This window comes from Mustelus asterias, chromosome 2, assembly GCF_964213995.1.
Source record: "Mustelus asterias chromosome 2, sMusAst1.hap1.1, whole genome shotgun sequence".
Taxonomy (NCBI): Eukaryota; Metazoa; Chordata; class Chondrichthyes; order Carcharhiniformes; family Triakidae; genus Mustelus; species Mustelus asterias.
In genome coordinates, this window is record NC_135802.1 from 107,744,219 (window position 1) to 107,770,190 (window position 25,972).

The window sequence follows — 25,972 nt, forward strand, 5'->3', positions numbered from 1 at the left end:
CAAGTGTGGCCTTACCAATGTCTTGTGCAACTTCAACAAAACATCCCAACTCCTGTTTTCAATGTTCTGACCAATGAAACCAAGCATGCCGAATGCCGCCTTCACCACCCTGTCCACCTGTGACTCCACTTTCAAGGAGCTATGAACCTGTACCCCTAAATCTCTTTGTTCTATAACTCTCCCCAACACCTATCATTAATTAAGTCCTGTCCTGGTTCGATCTACCAAAATGCATCACCTTGCATTTATCTAAATTAAGCTCCATCTGCCATTCATCAGCCCACTGGCCCAATTGATCAAGATCCCATTGTAATCCTAGATAACCTTCTTCACTGTCCATTATGGCACCAATCTTGGTGTCATCTGCAAACTTACTAACCATGCCTCCTAAATTCTCATCCAAATCATTAAAGTAAATGACAAATAACAGTTAGCCCAGTGCTGATCCCTGAGGCACACTGCTGGTTACAGGCCTCCAGTTTGAAAAACAACTCTCTGTCTTCTGTCATCAAGCCAATTTTGTATCCAATTGGCTACCTCACCTTGGATTTGTGAGATTTAACCTTTTGCAACAACCTACTATGTGGTACCTTGTCAAAGGCTTTGCCAAAGTCCATGTAGACAACATCGACTGCACTGTCCTCATCTATCTTCTTGGTTACCCCTTCAAAAGACTCAGTCAAATTTGTAAGTCATGATTTTCCACACTCAAAGCCATGCTGACTGTCCTTAATCAGTCTTTGCCTCTCTAAATGCCTGTAGATCCTGTCTCTCAGAATACCTTCTAACAACTTACCCACTACAGACATTAGGCTCACCGGCCTGTAGTTCCCAGGCTTTTCCATGCAGGCCGCCTTAAACAGAGGCACAACATTTGCCACCCTCCAATCTTCAGGCACCTCACCTGTGGCTGTCAATGATTCAGATATGGTGACGAGGAGCTATTTACCATTTATTTTCATCAAGTTGATGGAAAGGTCAAGGGAAAGTGAAGCAGATGAAGGATCATGGAGGAAGACTTCAGAATGATGGCTGATCAAGGTGAGAGTGGGAGGGTTGAGGGTGAGAGATGGAAGATTAAGGATCAATGGCTCTGTGTTAAGGGTGATAGTTTGGATGCTCCTGGTTGAGTATCTGAAGGAGCAGAGCAATGCGAGGGTCAAAGGAGATGTGACGAAACTCCAGTCTGACAAAGGGAGGGTGGAAGTGGATGGGCTCCAGCTGCAGGGTGACAGTGTTAGTTTCCATTGACGTGGTTACTCAGAAACTGCTATCTCACAGTAGATGAGATGCTGCCAGGAAACCTTACCTTGCAGGAGTCCTGTTAGTTAATTACATAACTGTTTAGAACTGGTTCCCTAGCCAGCAATGGCTGTATCATCTCACTGGCATCTGATTTAGTATAAATGCGGGAAGTTTAGCACACGCATAAAGTCACACAAAGATGGAGACTTGAGACTGAATGCAGCGAAACTCAGTGCTTGGATCAGGAATTTGGTGCAATGAGGGAGGAGCTTTTCTGGCCTTTTATAAGATAGAGGGAACTGGAGACAGCAAGGCCCAAGAGCTGAAGCCTGGAGGCTTTGCTGAGGTGTGTAGACCGGTAATCATTGAGTTTTAAGTTCTTTCTCCCCTCTAAACTGGGGCAATAATTTAAATGGGTACTGGGGAGGTATTAGTATCAGATCAAATTTATAGCATGACTAGTTAAATGCCAATGTATAACTATGGATAATCAATGAGTGATATTCTAAACTTGAACCCTAATTAGTTAAAACAAACAGAAATGGCAGGGCCGGTGATTTTTTTCAGCTGTAGCATGAGAGGCAGTAGGGGATACCTGTTAATCACAGTAACCACATCTACAGTTTCTGTAGCTCAAGGAACTTTGGCTCCAAGCTGATGAGCTGGAGTCTGTGTTTCAGACATTGCAATGCATCATTAGAGGGAGAAAGTTACTTGGACTCTTAGTGGCAGGAAGCAGTCACACCCATTAGGCTAGGTACTTCAGATTTGGTCTGTGGTCAGAAACAGGAGGGTGTAACTGTAAGAGAGGCAGGTGTGGAGATCCAAAATGTAGCAATGGCGGACTATCAGCCTTTGCAATTGTCCTGCAGGTTCATGTTTCTTGCAGCTTGTGTGGATGAGAGCAGGAATTGCATGGAGGATAATCAAACTGACTATAGTATTGTGAGTAAGAAGTCTCACAACACCAGGTTAAAGTCCAACAGGTTTATTTGATAGCACAAGCTTTCGGAGTGTTGTTCCTTCTTCAGGTGAATGAGGAATTGTGTTCATGAACAAGGCACATTATCGATTCAAACTCAATTTGCAAGATAATGGTTGGAATGCAAGTCTTTACAGGTAATCAAGTCTTAAAGGTACAGACAATGTGAGTGGAGAGAGGGTTAAGCACAGGTTAAAGAGGTGTGTATTGTCTCCAGCCAGGACAGTTAGTGAGATTTTGCAAGCCCAGGCAAGTCGTGAGGGTTACAGATAGTGTGACATGAACCCAAGATCCCAGTTGTGGCCGTCCTCGTGTGCGGAACTTGGCTATCCGTTTCTGCTCAGCGATTCTGCGTTATTGTGTGTCGTGAAAGCCGCCTTGGAGAACGCTTACCCGAAGACCAGAGGTTGAATGCCCGTGACTGCTGAAGTGTTCCCTGACAGGAAGAGAACTCTCCTGCCTGGTGATTGTTGAGCGGTGTTCATTCATCCGTTGTCATAGCGTCTGCATGGTCTCCCCAATGTATCATGCCTCGGGACATTCTTTCCTGCAGCACATCAGGTAGACAACGTTGGCCGAGTCGCAAGAGTATGTACCGTGTACCTAGTGGATGGTGTTCTCACGTGAGATGATGGCATCCGTGTCGATGATCCGGCACGTTTTGCAGAGGTTGCGTGGCAGGGTTGTGTGGTGTTATGGTCACTGTTCTACTGAAGACTGGGTAGATTGCTGCGGACAATGGTCTGTTTGAGGTTATGCGGTTGTTTGAAGGCAAGAAGTGGGGTGGGGATGGCCTTGGCGAGATGTTCGTCTTCATTGATGACACGTTGAAGGCTCCGGAGAAGATGTCATAGCTTCTCCGCTCCGGGGAAGTACTGGACGACGAAGAGTACTCTGTCGGCCATGTCCCGTGTGAGCAGAAACTGATAGCCAAGTTCCGCTCACATGATGACAGCCTCAACCGGGATCTTGGGTTCATGTCACACTATCTGGAACCCCCACAACTCGCCTGGGCTTGCAAAATCTCACTAACTGTCCAATACACACCTCTTTAACCTGTGCTTAACCCTCTCTCCACTCACATTGTCTGTACCTTTAAGACTTGATTACCTGTAAAGACTCGCATTCCAACCATTATCTTGTAAATTGAGTTTGTGTCTATATATGCCCTGCTTGTGACCACAATTCCTCACTTGCCTGAAGAAGGAGTGACACTCTGAAAGCTTGTGTTACCAAATAAACCTGTTGGACTTTAACCTGGTGTTGTGAGACTTCTTACTGTGTTTACCCCAGTCCAATGCCGGCATCTCCACGTTATAGTATTGTGATCTAGGGGGCCATTCGACGGAGCAGGGGTGGTATCATCTCATGGGCTTAAAGGAATACAGTTGTAATAGGGGACAGTACAGTTAGGAGGATAGACACAGTTCCCTGTAGCTGAGAGTTACAAGTATTTTGTATCTATCTTCACAATAGAAGACACAAAACACATCTCAAGCATGGTAGAAAAACAGAGGGCAAAGTGGAGAGAGGGACCTCAAACAATCATGATCATGAGAGAAAACGTAATAAGAAAAATAAAGTCCCTAGGACCCTGATGGCTTGAATCTTAGAGCCTTAAAAGAAGTTGCTACAGAGATTGTAGATGCATTGTTTATAATCTTCCAAAATTCCCTTGATTCTGGAAAGATCCCAGTGGATTAGAAAGCTGCAAATGTAACACCACTTTTCAAGAAAGGAGGGAGAGAGAAAGTGAAAAACTATAGGCCAGTTAGTCTAACATTAGTCATTGGGAAAATGCTAGAAACTATTATTAAGGAGGTAATAGCAGGACATTTAGAAAATCATAACACATTCAAGCTGGATCAGTATGGTCTGTGAAAGGGAAATTGTGTTTGACAAATTTGTTAAGAGTATTCTGACAATGCAACAAAGGATATTCTTTGAACTGGATAAAGAAAAACCAGTAAATGTAGAGTATTTGAATTTCCAAAAGGCATTCAGGTAATTTGGGGGTGACATATTAGAGAGGATTGTCTAACTAATAGGAAACAGAGTCAGGATTAATGGGTCATTTTCAGGTTGACAAACTTTAACTCGTGTAATGTCACAGGGATCAGTGCTGGAGCCTCCACTACTTATGATCTATTTTATTGACCTGGATGAAGGGACCAACTGCATTGTAGCAAAATTTGTTGCTGATCCAAAAATAGGTAGAAAATCAAGCTGTGAAGATGCAAGGAGCCTGCAAAAGGAAATAGGTTAAGTGAGTGGCAAAACATTGGCAGAGTACAATGTGGGAAAATGTGAGGTTTCCACTCTGGCGGGAAGAATAGAACAGCAGAATATAATTTAAATAGACAGAATCTGCAGAATGCTGTGATCTGGGTGTCCTTGAATCACAAAAAGTTAGCATGCAGGTAAAGCAAGTAATTAGGAAGGCAAATGGAATTTTGACTTTTATTGTAAGGGAAATTGAGTATAAAAGTAGGGAAGTCTTGCTACAACTGTACAGGGAATTGATGAGACTGCATCAATTCCCTGTACAGAGAGTCCAGTTTTGGTCTCCTTACTTAAGGAAAGATATACTGATATTGGAAGCAGTTCAGAGAAGTAATACTCAGAGTTTAGAAAAATGAGAGGTGATATTATTGAAACATTTAGGATTCTGAGGACATGCTAGGATAGATGCAAAAAGGATGTTGCCTCTCATTGGGGAATCTAGAACTAGAGGGCACAGTTTAAAAATAAGGAGGCTCCCATTTAAGGTGAAGATGAGAAAAATTCTTCTTTCACAGGATCGTTAGTTTTTTGAATTCACTTCCACAGAGGACAGCGGATACTAGGTCATTGAATACACTTGTGATTGAATTAGCCAGAGTTTTGATTGACAAGGGGGGTCCATGGTTATTGGGTACAGGGAGGAAAGTTGAGTTAAGCCCATGATCAGATCAGCAATGATCTTCTTGAATGATTATTCATTTGATGGGCTGAATGGCTTACATGTGCTCCTATTTCTTATGACCTTGGTGGCTCTACTGGTCTGAACCTTTGAGTCCTGCCCTACAGAAGAACATCTGTAAAGTGCAGAGCCGCCATCCTCCACCTCACCTTCTAGATGCTGTGTAGTCACTGGAAGAGGGGATGATAAGTGGTTGTTCAACCTGGGAGTGCCTTGAAAGGACATCCCCAGGGTGGTTATTTGTCACTCACCTCCCTCTCATTAGGCAGCAGTCTCCCATGTATTCCTGAGAAGAAGGGGCAACTTGAGGGAAGTTCCCTTTTGCCTTTCCACTGCTGTACTGAGCCCAGGACCAGAATGATGGAATGCAGGTCCTCGCACATATAGGCCATATAATCGACATGGGTCTCCATGGCAGTTGCCAGGGTCTCCATGGAATTCATGTTCTTCCAGGTTGGAGCCATGGCAGAAGACACAGCATGCATGGGCCTGCATAAACCATGACACCTCAGCCAAATGTTACCCTAACTGCCTCTGTATCTCCAGTAAGATTATTGAAGCCAACACCGGAAGCTTGTCATCAGCCTGATCCCCAACAGTTCTCCCACTATCAGGGGCTTCAGCAGATATAGCCCCTTCAGCTGCTGGGTCATCCCCATGAAGTGACCAGCATGTACCCCAATTGTTCTCATGAACCCTCAGAAACTTCAAATACAACTGTGCTGATGAGGGAGGGGCAAATGATGCTGCATCCTCTGGTTGATCTTCACCAGAGGGGGAGTTGATGGTTGGCACAATTAGTTTTTGGCCTTCTTAGTCTGTGGTGGAGTCCTGAAATGGAGAAGAACAATAAAGACTGAGCTGTTCCTGAAAGTCGATCAGGAAATCACAGTTGCACGTGTCTCTATTATGCTGATGTCTCGACACCTGCTTGGAGGCATTCTCACCACAGCTTTCTCCAAGGCCTCCTGCTCCAAAAACTTAATGACTCTCAGCTTGGCCACCCTTCCTCTTTTGGCCCTCTCTTCATTATTGAATGTCTCCTTATCCTGGATGCCAAATTGGAGATTTATGAGCGTATAAAGAGACAGGCAATCCCTTGTCCCTATGTTTTCCATGCCATGTTCGAACTGGTACCTATCACCTTATCATGCATAACTGTCACGTGGTCTGGCTTCTGGTCATGTGGTGCCAATGATGTACATAGATTTCCCAGGCTGGCTTCTTTTGCCTTGAAATCTATTTCCTCAAACTTCCTTGGCTTGATATCCTCAGGAATGACCCTTTGTTGCAACACCACATTGCCAATTACCCTGATCATTTCCAAGATCATGGGTGGACCCCACAGCTGCTCGCCTTCTCCATAATCTCTGTCCATGTTGCTTTGCTCAAGCAGGAGGATCTCCTATTGTTATCCTTGGAGAAGAGAATGTCCCACCTTTCCTGGATGTGTCTGCAGGAGATCTTGCAGGAAGACATCGCTGAACCTTGGGGTCATCATATTGAATGAGGGGGTGATAGGGATCCAAAAGGATAACGATGAAGATAGAAAGTGGGAGTGATAGAGGTCCAGAAACATGAATTGATAGATTGACAGGGCCTGGGGGTCAACTGATGGAAGTTGTCAAGTAGGGATAGAGGCTGTGAGTTGACAAAAAATGTTAAGGTTGGGCCTGCAGGTGGATGAGTTCCCCCTATCTGCAGAGACTGGGTGCTTAGAGGAAGGCCTTTTATGGCCCGTCACGACTTAGGAATAATTGAGCTGATGGTGGGGGTGGACACTTCCTGCCAGCTCTCATGGCGTGACTGCACGTGGGACACATGACTGCTGCATGCACTTACAATTTGCTTTGTACTTGTGTGGCAGCTCCTGATATGTGAGCAGAGCTTCCAGTCCTGCCATCAGGAGTCGCATTTAAATTAGTCCTACCAAAATGAATCACCTCACATTTATCAGGGTTAAACTCCATTTGCCATTTTTCAGCCCAGCATTGCATCCTATCTATGTCTCTTTGCAGCCTACAACAGCCCTCCACCTCATCCACTACTCCACCAATCTTGGTGTCATCAGCAAATTTACTGATCCACCCTTCAGCCCCATCCTCTAAGTCATTAATAAAAATCACAAAGAGCAGAAGACCAAGCACTGATCCCTGCGGCACTCCGCTAGCAACCTGCCTCCAATCCAAAAATTTTCCATCCACCACCACCCTCTGTCTTCGATCAGACAGCCAGTTACCTATCCAATCGGCCAACTTTCCCTCTATCCCACACCTCCTCACTTTCATCATAAGCCGACCATGGGCGACCTTATCAAACGCCTTACTAAAATCCATGTATATGACATCAACTGCCCTACCTTCATCAACACACTTAGTTACTTCCTCAAAAAATTCAATCAAATTTGTGAGGCACGACTTGCCCTTCACGAATCCGTGCTGACTATCCCGGATTAATCCGCATCTTTCTAAATGGTCGTAAATCCCATCTCTAAGGACCTTTTCCATCAATTTACCAACCACCGAAGTAAGACTAACCGGTCTATAATTACCAGGGTCATTTCTATTCCCTTTCTTAAACAGAGGAACAACATTCGCCATTCTCCAGTCCTCTGGCACCATCCCCGTGGACAGCGAGGACCCAAAGATCAAAGCCAAAGGCTCTGCAATTTCATCCCTTGCCTCCCAAAGAATCCTAGGATACATTTCATCAGGCCCAGGGGACTTATCGACCTTCAGTTTATTCAAAACTGCCAGGACATCCTCCCTCCGAACATCTATTTCCTCCAGCCTATTAGCCTGTAACACCTTCTCTTCCTCAAAAACATGGCTTGTTATAATAGTGTAGGATTAATGTTACAGTAATGGATCTCATCCTCAGATTTAAATGGCTTTATTTCTGTAACATTTTTTTCTTTAAGTATCATAGTACATGGACTGTAAGCTTACAAACAAGTCACCATGGGGAAACCAGACTTTGCTTGTGTTTTTAATTTTTTTTTCTGAATGTAAAAATGTTAATTTCAGATTGTATTTAAACCAAGAACAGTTTATATGTATTTGCTTTCACGAATACCAAATAATCAGTTAACCTACACCAACATTTCAGCTAGCCTTATTAAATATTCATTCGTTCAGACACCATACATTCATTAATATTTAGCATACACAATATCAAATTGAACTGAGGCAGAATTTGATCTCCAGTGCATTTGGGTGATATCAATTTACAATGGCAGACCATTTGAAGCTACAGCAATACTTGAGTCATTTTAGACTGTTTGCACCAGTCTGATTCAAATTCCATGGGCTTTGCTTTCCGTCCTCATTCATGACTGGAATTTTCCCATGCATTCCCTGAAAGTGAATGGAGTTTTGGCTGGAACACCAAATATTCAGTTCTTGCTTGCAAAGGGTCCTGCCACTGTCAGACTGAAGAATCCCATCCCAATAGTTGGTTGACTTTATTTTTTAAATTGGATGGGTAATCTGATCGGGTATTTGTGTAAATTAGTTCACTTTTGTGCAACTTGATGTGCTAACCTCTAAACAAATCTAGATTTACAGTTGTAATGTAAACAGTAGTTAAGGTAACACGTTCAGTACTGAGGTGCAGAGAGATGTAAATAAAGAGCATTTGGGAATGTTTATTACTACTAACTTAGTTTTTAAAGAGTGCAAGGATATCTACAAATCGTGCATTAATTGTTTTAAAGGAAAACACAAAATAAGTTTGATTTATTGGAAAGTGTGGATTTCGTGGAAAGATTTTAAAACTGCACATGTCTTTTTAAAAAAAGAACACCCTGACACTTGGTTTAGGCATTGTGCTGGACCTTGTAAGTAATGATGTGGATTATATTAAAACTCGAATTATCAATAATGAGCATGTGTGAAAATCCAAAATATACCTTGCTTGACTGCTAATTGTTAATAATGAGAGGAAAAACATTGAGGTCATGTGTTATGAACTAAGTTCACTAATTCTGAGATGTGCACAAATAACTTAATGTGCTTAAGTGTATAATTTTGACATGTGTCATAATTATACAAACACAGACTATGGGCCCGATTCTCCCATCGCGATGTGCTAGTTTTTTGCCGCGTCGGGTTGGGAGATGCACATGTCGGCCATTTCACGGGATTCGCGCATGCGTTCCCGACGCATGCGCGTCTCCCACAGCTAGAGAGCAGGCACAGTCAAGACCACGCTGGAAACCAGCAGAAAGACAGGTAAGTGATTTCAATCTGTTTTTAAGTGTTTTGAGTAATTTAAGTGTCATTATCGGGCCCGGGACTGAATTCTCTAGGCCCGATAGCATCTCCCACCCCGCCAGGTGTATTTCACTTCGGCAGGGTTTAGAGTAGCTCCCCACTTTCAGGGAACTAGTGGGAGACCCTGCTGGAGTGAAGGGGGGGGAGCGGGGGCTCCCTCTAGGGGTCTGGAGGTGGGGAGGTGGTGCCTCCTGGGCATGGGCAGTGCCAGCCTGTGCTCCCTCGCACTGCCCAAGGGGCAAAATGCCCATGCCCAGGGGGCACCTTGGCACCGCCTACTGGGCATCGGGCAGGGCCAATGGGTGGGGCTAGGGGTGGAGCCTATTGTGGGCAGGACCTATTGTGGGCAGGGCCTAGGGGGTGATCGGTGGGGGTGGAGAGTCCAGCTGCCACTCTGCAGACAGGATCGGCCGGGGCTGGAGGAGAGGTTAGCGATCGGGGCGGGCTGGGGGGTGATCTGTCTCCCGTTGGGGAGGGCGGGGTCTGTCTCCCGTTGGGGAGGGCAGGGTCTGCCTCCCGTTGGGGAGGGCGGGGGGGTCGTTACTGCTGGAGGGGGGGGGGGCATTGGAGATGGCGGTGCTCTGGGATAGGAGACGGGGCGGGGGGAGTCGGGGCTGGCCTGAGAATGCTTGTGTGGGCTACGATCAGGCCGTGGGGGTGTCGCGCCAGACAGCATTGCGGGGAGGGTCCTAGGCTGGCCAGCGATTGAGCTGGCCAGCCAAGTGCAATCTGACAGTTCGGGGCCACTGTGCATGTGCAGAATTCTGGAACTGTCAGACTCCAGCGTAAATAGGCCCTGCCTCCCAAGCTTTTATTGGGATTCCCGATTGTGGCCACTGCAGTGCACAATGTGTGGGAGGTTCTAGTCTGAACTTCTAATGAAAAAACAATCGTGAATTACACCATTTTTTCCATCAATTCAGCACTTCAAATTTTTGGGGGAGAATCGCCCCCTATGTTAGAGGTTGTGAGCTAAACTGTCAAAGTTAATCAAACATTTTGGTTTACTAAAGAAGTTGAATCTCTTGTGAAGAGGAAGAAGGAGACTTATGTAAAGATGAGACTCAGTTGGAGCGCTTGAGAGTTACAAGTTAGCCAGGAAGGACCTAAAGAGAGTGTTAAGAAGAGCCAGTAGGGGACATGAGAAGTCTTTGGCAGGTAGGATCAAGGAAAACCCTAAAACTTTCTATAGGTATGTCAGGAATAAAAGAATGACTCGGGTAAGATTAGGGCCAGTCAAGGACAGTCGTGGGAAGTTGCGCGTGGAGCCTGAAGAGATAGGAGAGGCACTAAATGAACATTTTTCATCAGTATTCACGCAGGAAAAAGACAATGTTTTCATGGAGAATACTGAGGTACAGGCTATTGGACTAGATGGGATTGAGGTTAATAAGGAGGAGGTGTTAGCAATTCTGGAAAGTGTGAAAATAGATAAGTCCCCTGGGCCGGATGGGATTTATCCCAGGATTCTCTGGGAGGCTAGGGAGAAGATTGCAGAGCCTTTGGCGTTGATCTTTATGTCATCATTGTCTACAGGAATAGTGCCAGAAGACTGGAGGATAGCAAATGTTGTCCCCTTTCAAGAAGGGAAGTAGAGACTACTCTGGTAATTATAGACCAGTGAGCCTTACTTCTGTTCTGGGCAAAGCTTTGGAAGGGATTATAAGAGAGAGGATTTATAATCATCTAGAAAGGAATGATTTGATTAGGGATAGTCAACACGGTTTTGTGAAGGGTAGGTTGTGCCTCTCAAACCTTATTGAGTTCTTTGAGAAGGTGACCAAAGAGGTGGATGAGGGTAAAGCAGTTGATGTGGTGTATATGAATTTCAGTAAAGCGTTTGATAAGGTTCCCCACGGTAAGCTATTGCAGAAGATACGGAGGCATGGGATTGAGGGTGATTTAGCGGTTTGGATCAGGAATTGGCTAGCTGTAAGAAGACAGAGGGTGGTGGTTGATGGGAAATGTTCATCCTGGAGTTCAGTTACTAGTGGTGTACCGCAAGGATCTGTTTTGGGGCCACTGCTGTTTGCCATTTTTATAAATGACCTGGATAAGGGCGTAGAAGGATGGGTTAGTAAATTTGCGGATGACACTAAAGTCGGTGGAGTTGTGGACAGTGCGGAAGGATGTTGCAGGTTACAGAGAGACATAGATAAGCTGCAGTGCTGGGCTGAGAGGTGGCAAATGGAGTTCAATGAGGAAAAGTGTGAGGTGATTCACTTTGGAAGGAGTAACAGGATTACAGAGTACTGGGCTAATTGTAAGATACTTGATAGTGTAGATGAACAGAGATCTCGGTGTCTATGTGCATAGATTCCTGAAAGTTGGCACCCAGGTTGATAGGGTTGTTAAGAAGGCGTACGGAGTGTTAGCTTTTATTGGTAGAGGGATTGAGTTTCGGAGCCAGGAGGTCATCTTGCAGCTGTACAAAACTCTGGTGCGGCCGCACTTGGAGTATTGCGTACAGTTCTGGTCACCGCATTATAGGAAGGATGTGGATGCATTGGAAAGGGTGCAGAGGAGATTTACTAGGATGTTGCCTGGTATGGTGGGAAGGTCTTATGAGGAAAGGCTGAGGGACTTGAGGTTGTTTTCATTAGAGAGAAGAAGGTTAAGAGGTGACTTAATAGAGGCATACAAGATGATCAGAGGATTAGATAGGGTGGATAGTGAGAGCCTTTTTCCTCGGATGGTGATAGCTAGCATGAGGGGGACATAGCTTTAAATTGAGGGGTGATAGATATAGGACAGATGTCAGAGGTAGGTTCTTTACTCAGAGAGTGGTAAGGGCGTGGAATGCCCTGCCTGCAGCAGTAGTGGACTCGCCAACATTAAGGGCATTTAAATGGTCATTGGATAAACATATGGATGATATTGGAATAGTGTAGGTTAGATGGGCTTTAGATTGGTTTCACTGGTCGGCCCAACATCGAGGGCCGAAGGGCCTGTACTGCGCTGTAATGTTCCATGTTCTATAGCACCACAATTATTGTTTGTTTAACAAGGTTACATGATAGCCTAGAAAGTTCATAACTTCACTAGCAGGACATTGCAGATAACCTGTTCCAAGTAATAAAGCTTCAAACTGTTGGGCCTGTATTAATTCAACTGTAAAAGAATGTGTTCACTAACCCAGTCATCAGTCAGCCAATTGCTGAGCAGGTCGAGAACAACGAGAGAGCCATAGAAATGTTACAATGCAGAAGGAGGCCTTTCAGCCCATCATGTCCATGCAGGCCAAAAAAAGAAACTAACTGCTCATTTTAATCCCACTTTACAGCACGTAGGGCAGCACGCTAGCACAGTGGTTAACACTGCTGCTTCACAGCGCCAGGGACCCAGGTTCGATTCCCGGCTTGGGTCACTGTCTGTGTGGAGTTTGCACGTTCTTCCCTGTGTCTGTGTGGGTTTCCTCCGGGTGCTCCGGTTTCCTCCCACAATCTGAAAGATGTGCTGGTTAGGTGCATTGACACGAACAGGCGCCGGACTGCGGTGACTAGGGGAATTTCACAGTAACTTCATTGCAGTGTTAATGCAAGCCTTACTTGTGACTAATAAATAAACTTTACTTTGGGTCCAGTTATAGTATTTTTAATGCAGATCCAGATACCTTTCAAATGAGCATTTTAGTCTCAACCGCCAACTTGGGCAATGAATTTCAGACATGCTCTGGGTGAAAACGTTTTTCCTCATGTCCCTTCCAATCCTTCTATCAATCACCTTAAATCTAAGCTCTCGGTATTTGACCCCTCAGCTAGGGGAAACAAGGTTTCCGTCCACTCTATCTGAGCCCCTCATAATTTTGTGCAACTCAATTAGGTCACCCCTTAGCTTCCTCTGTTCTAAGGAAAAGAACCATAGCCTATCCATTCTCTCCTCACACGGTAGCACAGTGGTTAGCACTGCTGCTTCACAGCTCCAGGGTCCCGGGTTCGATTCCCGGCTCAGGTTACTGTCTGTGTGGAGTTTGCACATTCTCCTCGTATCTGCGTGGGTTTCCTCCGGGTGCTCCGGTTTCCTCCCACAGTCCAAAGATGTGCGGGTTAGGTTGATTGGCCAGGTTAAAAAAAAAAAATTGCCCCTTAGTGTCCTGGGATGTGTAGGTCAGAGGGATTAGCGGGTAAAATATGTGGGGGTAGGGCCTGGGTGGGATTGTGGTCGGTGCAGACTCGATGGGCCGAATGGCCTCCTTCTGCACTGTAGGGTTTCTATGATTTCTATGAGCTACACTTTTCAAGCCCTGGCAACACTCTTGTTCATCGTCCTTCATATAATGTGACCAGTACTGAACACAAAATTCCATCTGTGGTCCATCCCAGCATATTATACTGTTCTATCATTACATCTCTGCTTTTGTATTCAATACATCGCCCAATAAAGGAAAGCATATGGAATCCTTTTTTGACCACCCTGTCCATCTGTCCTGCCACTTTCAAGGATCTGTGGACATGCACTCCAAGCTCTCTCACTTCCTCAACTCCTCTCAATATTTTTTTTATTGAGTATTCCCTTGCTTTGGTTGCCCTGCCCAAATGCATTATCTCTCACTTTTCCAGATTAAATTCCATTTGTCACTTCTCTCCCCACTCTATCAAATACTGATATAATTCTGGAATTGCCAGCTATCTTCTTCACTATCAACTACATGGCCAATTTTTATGTCATCTGCAAATTTCCCTATCATACTACCCACGTTAAGTTTAACTTAATATATACAACAAACAGCAAGGGCCTCAATACTGAGTCCTGTGGAATACCACTGGAAATTGTTTTCCATTCTCAAAAAGATTCATCGACCATTACCTTTTCATAGAATCCCTACAGTGCAGAAGGAGGCCATTCGGCCCATCGAGTCTGCACCGACCACAATCCCACCCAGGCCCTACCCCCACATATTTTTTTTACCCGCTAATCCCTCTAACCTACCCATCTCAGGACTCTAAGGGGCAATTTTTAACCTGGCCAATCAACCTAACCCACACATCTTTGGACTGTGGGAGGAAACCGGAGCACCCGGAGGAAACTCACGCAGACACGAGGAGAATGTGCAAACTCCACACAGACAGTGACCCGAGCCGGGAATCGAACCCGGGACCCTGGAGCTGTGAAGCAGCAGTGCTAACCACTGTGCTACCGTGCCGCTCTGCTAACTTTTGCTTCCTGTCACTGAGCCAATTTTGGATCCAACCTGCCACCTTCCTCTGTATCCAATGAGGCGCCTCTTTTCAGACTAGTTTGCCATGTGGGATCTTGTCAAAATGTCTTACTGAAAACCAAGTAGATAATATCCACTGCACTACCGTCATCAGTCCTTCTTGTTACTTCCTCAAAACATTCTATGTAATAAGATATGATCTTCCCCCAAAAATCCATGCTGACTCAACCTGATCAATCTGTCTTTCCAAGTGACAATTTATCCTGCCTCTCAGAATGATTTCTAATAATTTGCTCACCGCAAAGTCAGACGGTCTGGCTTATTGTTTTCTGGCCTATCTCTTGCACTGATTTAAGTAATTATACAACATTCATGGACATCCAATCCTCTGGGAACCTGCCTGTCTCCAGTGAGGATTGGAAAACAATCCTCAGAACATCCACTATTTCCTCCCTGGCTTCCTTCAATAGCGTGGGATACAATCCATCTGTCCCTGGTGACTTATCCACCTTCAAGGATACCAGTCCCTCCAGTACTTCCTCACTCACTTTACCCATTGTATCAAATATTTCACATTCCTCTTTAACTATAATGTCTGCATCATTCTTCTCCTCACCGAGAACCTTGCCCAGATCCACTAAATCAACCACAAGTTACATCGGCTCCATGTTTTCTTCAGTTATTCTCTTGCTCTTAATGTATTGACAAAACACCTTAAGATTTTCTTTGATTTTACCTGCCAATATTTTTTCATATCCTTTCTCTGCTTTTCTAATTTCCATTTTTACCTCACCCTTGTACTTTCTTAAGTCTTTTGTGACTGTCATATGCTTTATTTTTCCATTTTTCCTTGGCTTATGTACATTTGGATAACTGGAGGTCTGTAGATTTGGCAGTATCACCATTTTTCATTGTAGGGACATGACTACATTGTGCCTTTAGAATTTTGCCTTTGACTCCCACCGATTTGATAGTTTTTCCTTCTAATTGTATCCAGTCCACTCTCGCCAGCTTATCTCTCAGCTTTGTAAAATTTGTCTTCCCCCAATTTAGAACATTTACTCCTTAATTATCTTTGTCCTTTTCCATTATGATGCTAAGTCATCTATATTATGATCACGATCTCCAAAATGGTCACCCACTGCTATTTTATCTACTTGCCCAGCTTCACTTCCCAAGATTAAATCTAGAATTGCACCCCCTCTCATTGGGCTTGTTACATGCTGGCTAAAAAAGTTCTCTTGAATACAGTTGAAGAATTTTGCGTTGTTAAATGCAGTTCAAGAATTATGTCAGCCAATGTGAAATAAGTGAATGTCTGACTGTACCTGATGTCTTCTTGTGATGGTATTGTCCAACTGTGCTTCAAGTGTCTATGCATTCATAAAGGTGCAGTTTCTTAAACAGGGAGGGCATGTACCACAATAATAATCAACATTTTAATTATTTAATGAGGTGGTTTAACTAAATAAACTAATTGGCGAAGAGCCTATGGCAGATATAAATAATATCCAAAGCAATGTTTAAGTGGAAATATTTTAATAAAAATAAAGCTTACTACCGCTGTCCCGATCTCTGTGAAGCCGGGCTTGCCAGCCTTTTTGGGTGTTACCCCTCACAATTACGGCGCAAAACACACCCCCCACCCCCTTCAAATAAATGACTAAGTAAAATCTCGTCGTAAATCCTGCCTGCTCTGGAGACAAACACGCCGGTTTTCTGACTGCACCTGACTTTTTGCTTTTTTGGAAAATTTCACCCACTGTGAATGTAAAAAGAGGTGAATGTTGCAAAACTCCTCGTGCGTGCATGTGTGTATGTTTTCCATATTCAGGGGTTGAGGTAAATATGCCCCCAAAAACAAGGGTGGGTACAGAGTGGGAACATCAGGGCTGTATAAACTGACCGTGCTTGCTCTTGTTACAATATTGAACTATAACAATGCAAAAATATAAATTTTGGTAGTAAATTTTCTTGAGGTTCTCCAATTCATCTGCCATAACTTTGGTGGAAAAGCCATCAAAACCCTACAAAAATGTATTGACGCTCTCTGAGATGGGTCTTTGCACCTATTCTGAATTTATGACGGATGAGTATGAAAATCACCATGAAAATGCACCCCTTGCTATTGTTGCACAGTGTATTAACATACGTGGATGAAAAAGTATGATTCCTAAATACAGTATTCCTCAATTGGAACGATAGGTCAACAACAGCTCTGATTCAATTAGCATCCCAGCCAACATCTTCCACAACTTGAAAAATGAAGGTGGCATCCACTTTAAGACTTTCATTTTTAAAAACTCCAGATGAGCTATTTGGGATCACTTTCTTTTCACTGAGCCAAACGTATGTTCAATACCTAAAATTTCCAGTATGGTAGATAGGTCAAGACTTACCATTGGCAAGCACCATATTTTCTCCTTTGTGCCCTAAATTCTATGACTCTTTGACTTTTGGATCTATTTGGGACAAGTAGGATGGCCAACTCCTGTTTCTTTAAAATTATTTTTCTCTTCTCTCCCTACCTACTCTTCCCCACCCTTCTCTCTGCCCCAATCCGCAGATAACATTTGTCTGTGGTAGTGGTGGATATAAGCAAACAAATTGCAATGAGATGCAAATCAAAGAAATATGTTTGCTAAGTTATTTCCTGTAATCCCCAGTGCTCTTGGAACACGGGATGCAACTTCTCACAATGGTAGTGGAAAAATAGTTGATGTACAAGTTAAACATTTCATGAACTTTAGGCCATGGTTAATTTTAACAGTGGTCCAAAATTGCAAATATTTCTAATCATTAAAAAAATTATAATTTAGACTTTTTGCGTAGGTTACTATATTAAGGGCTGTTCCTTACCAGCTCTGGGACAGTGTATCTGGGTGTGTCCTAAAATGCACTCAGAGAACCACCCAGGGAAAGATTGCACAGTGATAAAAGCAAAATACTGCGGATGCTGGAATCTGAAACAAAAACAGAAAATGCTGGAAAATCTCAGCAGGCCTGACAGCATCTGTGGAGAGAGAATAGAGCCAATGTTTCGCGTCTGGATGACCCTTTGCCAGAGATTGATTGGTATTTGCCCAGGAATATGAACGTCTATTGGGCCCTGCACTGGGAACCATCCAGTAATGCAACTTGAATCACAAACCTTGGATGTTCTGACTGTCAGTAGTTACCCGTAAAAGATTAAATGGATTAAAACTACTTTTAGCTTCTGGGTAACTATAACATGGACACACTTTCCTCCCCCCAAATAGGATTCCTCTCACAGGACCCGCCCCCCACGCTAAGACCCACCAACCCCCCTCTGACTACCCTACTCCCAGTTCCAAGTACAGCTCCCTCCCGACTCAACTCCTGACTTCCTCCCCTTCTGCCATCTGACCGGATCTGACACTCCCCCTTCACGACCCGACTCTCCCCGGGCAGCACAGTGACTAGCACTGCTGCTTCTCAGCGCCAAGAACCCGGGTTCAATTCCAGCCTCGGGCGACTGTCTGTGTGGAGTTTGCACATTCTTTCTGTATCTACGTGGATTTCCTCTGGGTGCTCCAGTTTCCACCCACAGTCCAAAATGTGTGGATTAGGTCGAGTGGTAATGTTAAATTGACCATTAGTGTCAGAGGAATTAGCAGGGGTTATGTGGGGATAGGGCCTGGGTGGGGTTGTTATCAGTGCAGGCTAGATGAGTCAAATGGCCTCCTTCTGCACTGTAGGGATTCTATGATTCTCCCCCAACCCGTGTCTCTCCTCCTGCTTCAGTACTTGAATCACAGCCCAGACTCAACGTTGGCTCTATTCTCTCTCCACAACCCTTTGCCCCCATTTCCTGACTCACCCTAGACCCAACTCCTGACTCCCCTTGCTCCACAACCCAACCCAACTTTTCCCCCATCCCAACTCTCTTCCCCCTTCCCTCCTTGATTCTCTTCCTCCTGGACCCATCTCGCCTGTTCCCTACCTCCAACTCCCTCTCTGATCATAGAATCCATGCAGTGCAGAAAGAGGCCGTTCGGCCCATTGATATCAACTCTTCCCCCCCCCCCCCCCCACCCACGACTCCTGATTCCCCTCTGACAAAACCTGACCCTGTCCAAATCCTACCCACACACCTTATACACTTACCTTTCCCTAGATTATTAAAGACCTTTAAACTTGACTGGATCTTTAAACTTACCATGTTGGGGCATGTGTTTCTTTTCTGAATCTGAGTGGCTCTCGACGATAGGCCTCAGGAATCCACTGCACAACACAGATCTCAATCGGCCTGAGTTGGAAGGTCAAGCAAAATAGGAGTGACTGCTTTTCAAGGCTAATTACAAGTGGAGTGGCAATCTGACTCAGTTGCCACTCCACTGGAAGTTATGGACATAGATGACCTACTGTTTCATATCAATTATATAAAATATACAGCAATTCTAACATTAAACTTATGGTTTCTGATGTCACTAGAAGCTTTTAATTCAATTATAGGTGCCCTTTATTTAAATGCAGTCTAGTGGCGTAATTTTGTTTTAGTGTGGTTGGTAAATTAAGGACATTCCTCAATAGCACCTTTTATTTTCACTTTATCACGGTTGCTGAGTTTTTAAAAAAAAACAGACTGCTATTTTCTTCCTCCTTCCCCGACCATATCCTCAGCCATCTCTCATGGTGGTCTTCCCTTCACTGTCTCTCACATTCACTTCCTCCTACCCTGATCCTCCCATTCACCACTTCTCAAGCTCACTTCCTCCCTCCCTGAGCCTTGGGCTCACTAATTCCCTTCCTCAAAATTAATCTCCCACACTCTGTGCACTGTAGAGTGCCTCAGCGTGAATCATGCTGAAAATCAGTGAGCTATTCCCGCTGGAGTGGCCGGCAGCACAGCGCTGAGGGGCCACTGTGCATGCACCAATATGTCAGCGCCGAGATCGTACATGCACAGTGGCTTGTCTGTCGGCCTCCCGATCGCTGGCCAGTCCTTTGACACCCACGTCGCTGGCCCCTCAAACATGCCTAGGCTAACTTCGACCCCCCCCCCAGCTCACTTGATGTCACTGTCACCCCCCCTCCCCCACCACACCTCCCCACTGCCCTGACCACCCCGCACTCCAACTTGCACCCCTTCACTCCAGCGAGGTCGGGCTTACAGTTCCCCGCAAGTGGGGAGCTATCCTAAACCCCGGTGGAGTGAACCACTCCTGGCAGGGTGAGAGCCTAGAGGGCCCAGTGATTTCAGTCCCGGGCCTGCTAATGCTATTTAAATAGCATTTGAATGAGGATATGCATACATTATGCAGCTCCACGCTGATTTCTGGATGGAGCTGATGGCGCCAGAAACCCGGCTGCTGGAGACGTGTGGAGGCCGTGGCGTCCAGCAGGCAGCCTGCGAAATGGCATCTGCTTGAGTCAGCCAGCCCACTGCGCTACAAAGGCAGTGCAGCAGGATGGGAGGATCGCCCCCTAAATTTACATTCAGGCCTGATTACCTCATCAGAGCCAAAACTGAACATTGGCAGTTGGCTTCTTGACTTCTCAAAGGGTAGTTTATGATAGCAATGAACGAGTAAGCAATTGAGAAGGGCATATCACTGTGGCTGTTTTAACTGCCTACCTATCAGGTTTCTCCCAGGTGACTGGTTCCAAAAAAGGCAAAATTAGTCAATTTCTCATCAGTTATGTATCTTGTCACATCTAAACCATCTGTCATTATTATAGTGGCAGAAGTTCCAGGTTATTATGGGTGGTTTATGCCATTGTGGACATAATGAAATCTCCTGAGATTTTTCTACTGCTTCACAGAAACCATTACCAAAGAAGTTGAGCGTCTACTTATCATTATCCTGCATTTCATCTAAAATAACTGAGATTGTGTTTACTGAATTAGTGCTACTGTAATCGCCACAGCCACTTACACCATTGCAGAATTATTCCTGAGGATTCAGAATCAGTAAACTATTCAATCATTCAGGTCTAGGAACGTCATATAGATTATAAAGTTCTTTGTTAATTTTCCCCTGCCTAATATATCTATAGTTATTGATCTCAACCATGAAGCGCAATGGAATATGGTCTGGGAAACAACTCGATGTATACAGGCCCCTTTTTAAAGCAGGTTAATATATTTATACACTGGTTTTAGGACATAATCATCAATTGAATTAAACCCTATCTGGACATTCTGTCTTCCATACTCTGACCCATTCCCAAACTAGCCAATTATTCCTTAATGCATACTTGTTAAATAACTTGTACCATTCTGTATTGGACCCATGGATATATATATATATATAAAACGTTGGCGCTGCTGCTCCTAATCTATCTCAATCTTTGCTTGAGGCATATCAAATTATTTTCCCAACAAATGGTGTATAAATTTGTTATTGGCGGTTCAGTGAACAGAATAACAACTTGTATTTATGTAGCACTTTTCATAATACATCTGAAAGCACTTCAAGGATATATTATGAAACAATGGTGGCATAATGACTAGCACTGCTGCCTCGATTCTAGCCTTGGGTGACTGTCTGTGTGGAGTTTGCACATTCTCCCCGTGTCTGCGTGGGTTTCCTTCCACAGCCAAAAGATATGCAGGTTAGCTGGATTGGCCATGCTAAATTGCCCCTTGATGTCCAGGTTAGGTGGATTAGCCATGGTGTATGTTCAGGGTTATGGGAGAGGGAGGGGGGAGAGGGCCTGAATAAGACACTCTGTCAGAGAGTTGGTGCAGACTCAATGAGCTGAATGGCCTCCTTCTGCACTGTCGGGATTCTATGAAGATCAGACACCAAGCCACATAGAAATATTAGAGCAGATGACCAAAAATTTCGTTAAAGAAGTGAGTTTTAAGTAATATCTTAAAAGAGGAATGAGAAGTAAAGAGGCAAAGTAACTCGAAGGGAATTCCAGAGTTTACAGCCTATGCAGCTGAAGGTACATCCAATGTTGATGGTATGATTAAAATCAGAGATGCTGATAAACGTAAGTATTTCAAAGGGTTGTGGGGCTACAATAGTTTACAGGGATAGCGAGGGGTAAGGATATTGTGGAATTTTAAAGCAAGAATGAGAAGTTTAAAATTGGGGCGTCACTTAACCAGGAGCCAGCATTGGTCAACAATCGGGGAATTTGATTCGAGTTGGAACACGGACAGCAGGGTCTTGAATGACCTCAAGTTTTTGAAGGGTGGAGTGTGGGAGACAAGCCAGGAGAGCTTTGGGATAATCGAGTCCAGAGGTAAAATAGGCATGGAGAAGGCAAGGCTCCAACTTATGGCATTCACTTCCAGTACTACCATTGCAGCAAAATCGAGGCTAATTTTGTATCACAGTTAATGAAACAACTTATGATACATAAAAACTGCTGTAACAGTTGACAATATAATAGGCTATTTAAAAAAATAGTTTTGCTGTAACACAGAAACCCTTCAATAGCAGGCTGAACATCTCTTTAATGCACTTATAGTTGTGGCTACAGTTTATTTCCTGCTGTTTTGTCATTCCAAATCGCTATCTGCGTCAAAATGCAAAAGTACTTGTATTTTAATCCTTTGGTATGGCCATTTTGAATTAATTGTAGAATAATTATATTTTGTTTATCTTTTTAAAAAGCAGAGAAAGCCACTGACTATGCCAATTACTACCAAGGATTGTGGGATTGCTCTGGAGATCGGTCCGATGAACTGTCTTTTAAACGTGGTGATGTCATTTATGTTGTTAACAAGGTAAGCTGATATATTGTATTAAAAGTAGTATCAGTCACATTGAATATGAAATACACCTAAAAAGCATGTTGAACTTGTAAGTTGCTGATGGGAAATGGCAATAGTGTACACTTCAACGTATATGAGCATTGATGTACATTTTTAGATATGTTGATATTTGTTTTTCAACATGTACATTATAGTTTATAAAGAAAACATTTAAGTGGTAAAATGAGCATTTATATTACACAAATATTACAATATTTATCTGGAATATCAGTTGAGAGTCAGAGGAAATCACGGAGAAAACTCTTCAATGCTTGAAATCGTGGCTAGCATACAGAAGAATGTTTGTGATTGTTGGAAGCTAATCATCTCAAACCAAGGACCTCACTGCAGGAGTTCTTCAGGGTAACTATGATTCAAAACATGCAAGGGCAGTGGGAGAATTCACCACCCCTCAAAAGCCCCCAAAATGCCCTGAATTGGGGACGTCTTAAATTACAGCCTGGTTAGGATGCCAACCTCATGTGGGCTGAGTTGCAATGTAAGTGGGGTTACTAGTTCATGAAGCAGTAGAAATATCTTAAATGCCCACTTCTTTGTTCTACTGGTTTGCAATCAGTTACATCACTGATACTACCCCTTGTGATCTAAACATACATGCAAGCATACAATTTAAGAGCACAAGTAGGCTATTTGGCCCCTCGAACCTGCTCTGCCATTCAATAAAATCATGGATGATCTGATTGTGGCCTCAACTCCACATTCTGCCTACCCCCGATAACCTTTGACTCCCTCATTATTCAAGAATCTGTGTACATTTTTCTTAAAAATATTCAGTGATGTTGCCTCCACTGAACAGAGGAATAGAGTTTCAAAGACTGAGGAAAACATATTCTCTTAATCGCCATCTTTAATCTCGCCTTATTTTATAACTGTGTCCCCCTAGTTCTAGCCTCCACCACAAGGGGAACATCCTTTCAGCTTCCATCCTATCAAATCCCCTTAGGATGTTGGGCACAATCATCCTGATTTCACTCTAAGTGCTCCTGCCAGCGGGAAAACAGGAGTGTTTCCCACTGGCATTAGCAGCACCTGTGAGGTGTGAGGTCCCGAAACAACAGAAAAGATGGCTCCTTGCTGACCAGGCGAGCATCCATAATCCCTCAGCACAACGGGGCACACTGCCTCAACCATTGAGAGAACGGGTCAACCCCTCCTCACTCCCCTTCCCTACCCCACACCACACGGGCATGAGAATAACCCCATCTCTCTTTCACCCTCCCCCAAAATCAGAAAAAAACTCTGATATTGGGTCCCCTCAGGCCTGCCCCCACCCTCCCCACCCCTCCCCCGCCCTCAGGACTTCCCTCTTCCGGGTCCTACCCCTTGGGCAGTGCCATTTTGCACTGTTCCCTGATACGAACACCCTAACAGCACTGTGGCAAGGTGGTTAGCGCTGCTGCCTCACAGCACCAGGGACCTGGGTCAGATTCCAGCCTTAGGTGACTGTTTGTGTGGAGTTTCCATGTTCTCCCCATGTCTGTGTGGGGTTCTTCTGGTTTCCTCCCACAAAGACGTGCATGTCAAGTGGACTGGCCATGCTAAGTTACCATGAAGTGTCTAAAGATGTGTAGGTTTGGTGGATTAGCCATTGTAAATGTACGGGGTTACAGTGATAGGGTGAAGGAGAGGGCCTGGGTGGAATTCTGTTTTGGAGAGTTGGTGCAGACTTGATGGGCTGAATGGCACTTTCTACATATAGAGGTTCTATGGTTCTACAGGCACCCTGATCTGGCATGTTGGGCTCCGAGTGGGGAGTGGAGGGGGAAAGAAGGCAATTGTTCTACCCAGGTGGCCCTTTCCACTGTCAGGCTGAAAGGGAGGCTGCCCTAAGGACCTGGAGGTTGGGCTTCCACAGCTGCTCACTCAACTCCATTTTTTTTAGCACTGCATCTTTTTCAAGTCTCTGAGCCTTTCTAGAAAGCTCAAAACATTTAAAATATTTTGCTTTCATTCTGTTTCACAGTTCAGTATCTTTAACTAACCTTTGATTGACAGCTTGATTGGTTTTAAACAGCATCATCACTCATTTAACCTATCTATATCCCTTTGCAGATTCCTTTCTATAAACACTGCAGTTAGAAAAGAGGAACGGAAAGCACTTAGCTGCAGGCAACTTCAAAGCAGCTGTCAGTTAGAACAAGGATGTTTACAACATTGTAGTTGGGAGCAATGGGGGGGTGCATTCCAGATGCGTTAAACCATGAAGGGAAAGATAAATAAACAAAGCTCGAGCATGCTGTCACTCAAAGGTTTGTTAAAGATACTGCCTGTGAAATTGAATGAAAACCGGTTTTCAAAGGATTTCAAGGGATGCATTGGAGGAGGGCTTTGAATGTGGCTTCAAGGCCGCTAATGACATAATAATCAGGCTCCCACTGCTCTCAGGTTGGGTGAATCCCAATGGAATTGCCACCTGTTGGGAATCCCGATTTCGTCCCAACGTCCAATTCAGCCAACCATCAGAATTCCCGCCAGCGGCGAACGGGGCCCGTGAAATCTCTCTTTATACATTTCAATAAGATTACATCTCAATCTTCTAAACTCCAATGGATGCAGGCCCAACCTGTCCAATCTTTCCTCATAAGATAACCCCCAATCCCAGGTGTCAGTCGAATGAACCTTCTCTGAACTGCCTCAAATGCATTTATGTGCTAAGATTTTGTACACTACTCTAAATGTGGTCTCGCCAATGCCCTATACAACCCATATTCCCCTTGCAATAAATAACAACATTCCATTTGCCTTTCTAATCACTTGTTGTACCTGCATTCTAAATGTTTGTGATTCATGTACCAGGGTACCAGATTCCTCTATACCTCAGAGTTCTGTAATCTTTCTCTGTTTAAATAGTATGCTGCCTTTCTATTCTTCCTATCAAAATAAGACAATTTCACATTTTCCCACATTACACTCCATCTGCCAAATTTTTGTCCACTCACTTAACCTATCTGTATTGCTTTACAGATTCTTTGTGTTCCATTTGCAACTTACTTTCCTTTTTATCTTTGTACCATCAGCAAATTTTGGAACTATGCATTTAGTCCCAAAGTCATTGATATAATTTGTAAATAGTTGAAGCCCAAAAACTGATCCTTGTGGCACTCCACTTGCCTTATCTTGCCAACCGGAAGATGACCCATTTATGCCATATCTAGTCTAACATATTTACCCTCTACACCATGAGCTCTTATTTTGCATCGTAACTTTTGATGTGGCATCTTGTCAAATGTTTTCTGGAAATCTAAGTACAGAACCTCCACTGGTTCCACTTGATGCGCATTGCTTATTACTTCCTCAAAGAACTTGAATAAATTAGCTAGCATGATTTCCCTCTCTGACTCTGCCTGATTGCAATGAGATTTTCTAAGTGCCCCACTTATCCTCCTTCATAGTATACTGCAGCATTTTCCCTATGATGGCTGTTAAGCCAAGTGGCCTGTAGTTTCCTACTTTTTGTCCCTCTCCTCTTTTGCTTTTGGAAGTCACATTCACTATTTTCCAATCTAATGGGGCCTTTCCAGAATCTAGGGAAGGTCCTTTCTCTCTATTGTACCAATGTCATTCTTAATGTACAGAGCTACCTGTCTGCCTTTTC

At 44.2% G+C, this 25,972-nt stretch overlaps 1 protein-coding gene across 5 annotated transcripts in view; it reads left to right on the plus strand.

Moving 5' to 3' along the window:
• skap2 (src kinase associated phosphoprotein 2) overlaps nucleotides 1-25,972 on the plus strand; it is a 346,507-nt gene that overhangs the window by 243,689 nt on the left and 76,846 nt on the right. For 3 of the 5 annotated variants that reach the window (XM_078240001.1, XM_078240015.1, XM_078240034.1), the window contains exon 11: nucleotides 22,217-22,329. In XM_078240001.1, the coding sequence (XP_078096127.1) occupies nucleotides 22,217-22,329 (113 nt within the window). The remainder of the gene's footprint in view (nucleotides 1-22,216; nucleotides 22,330-25,972) is intronic. The other 2 variants (XM_078240009.1, XM_078240024.1) reach the window with 1 other exon arrangement.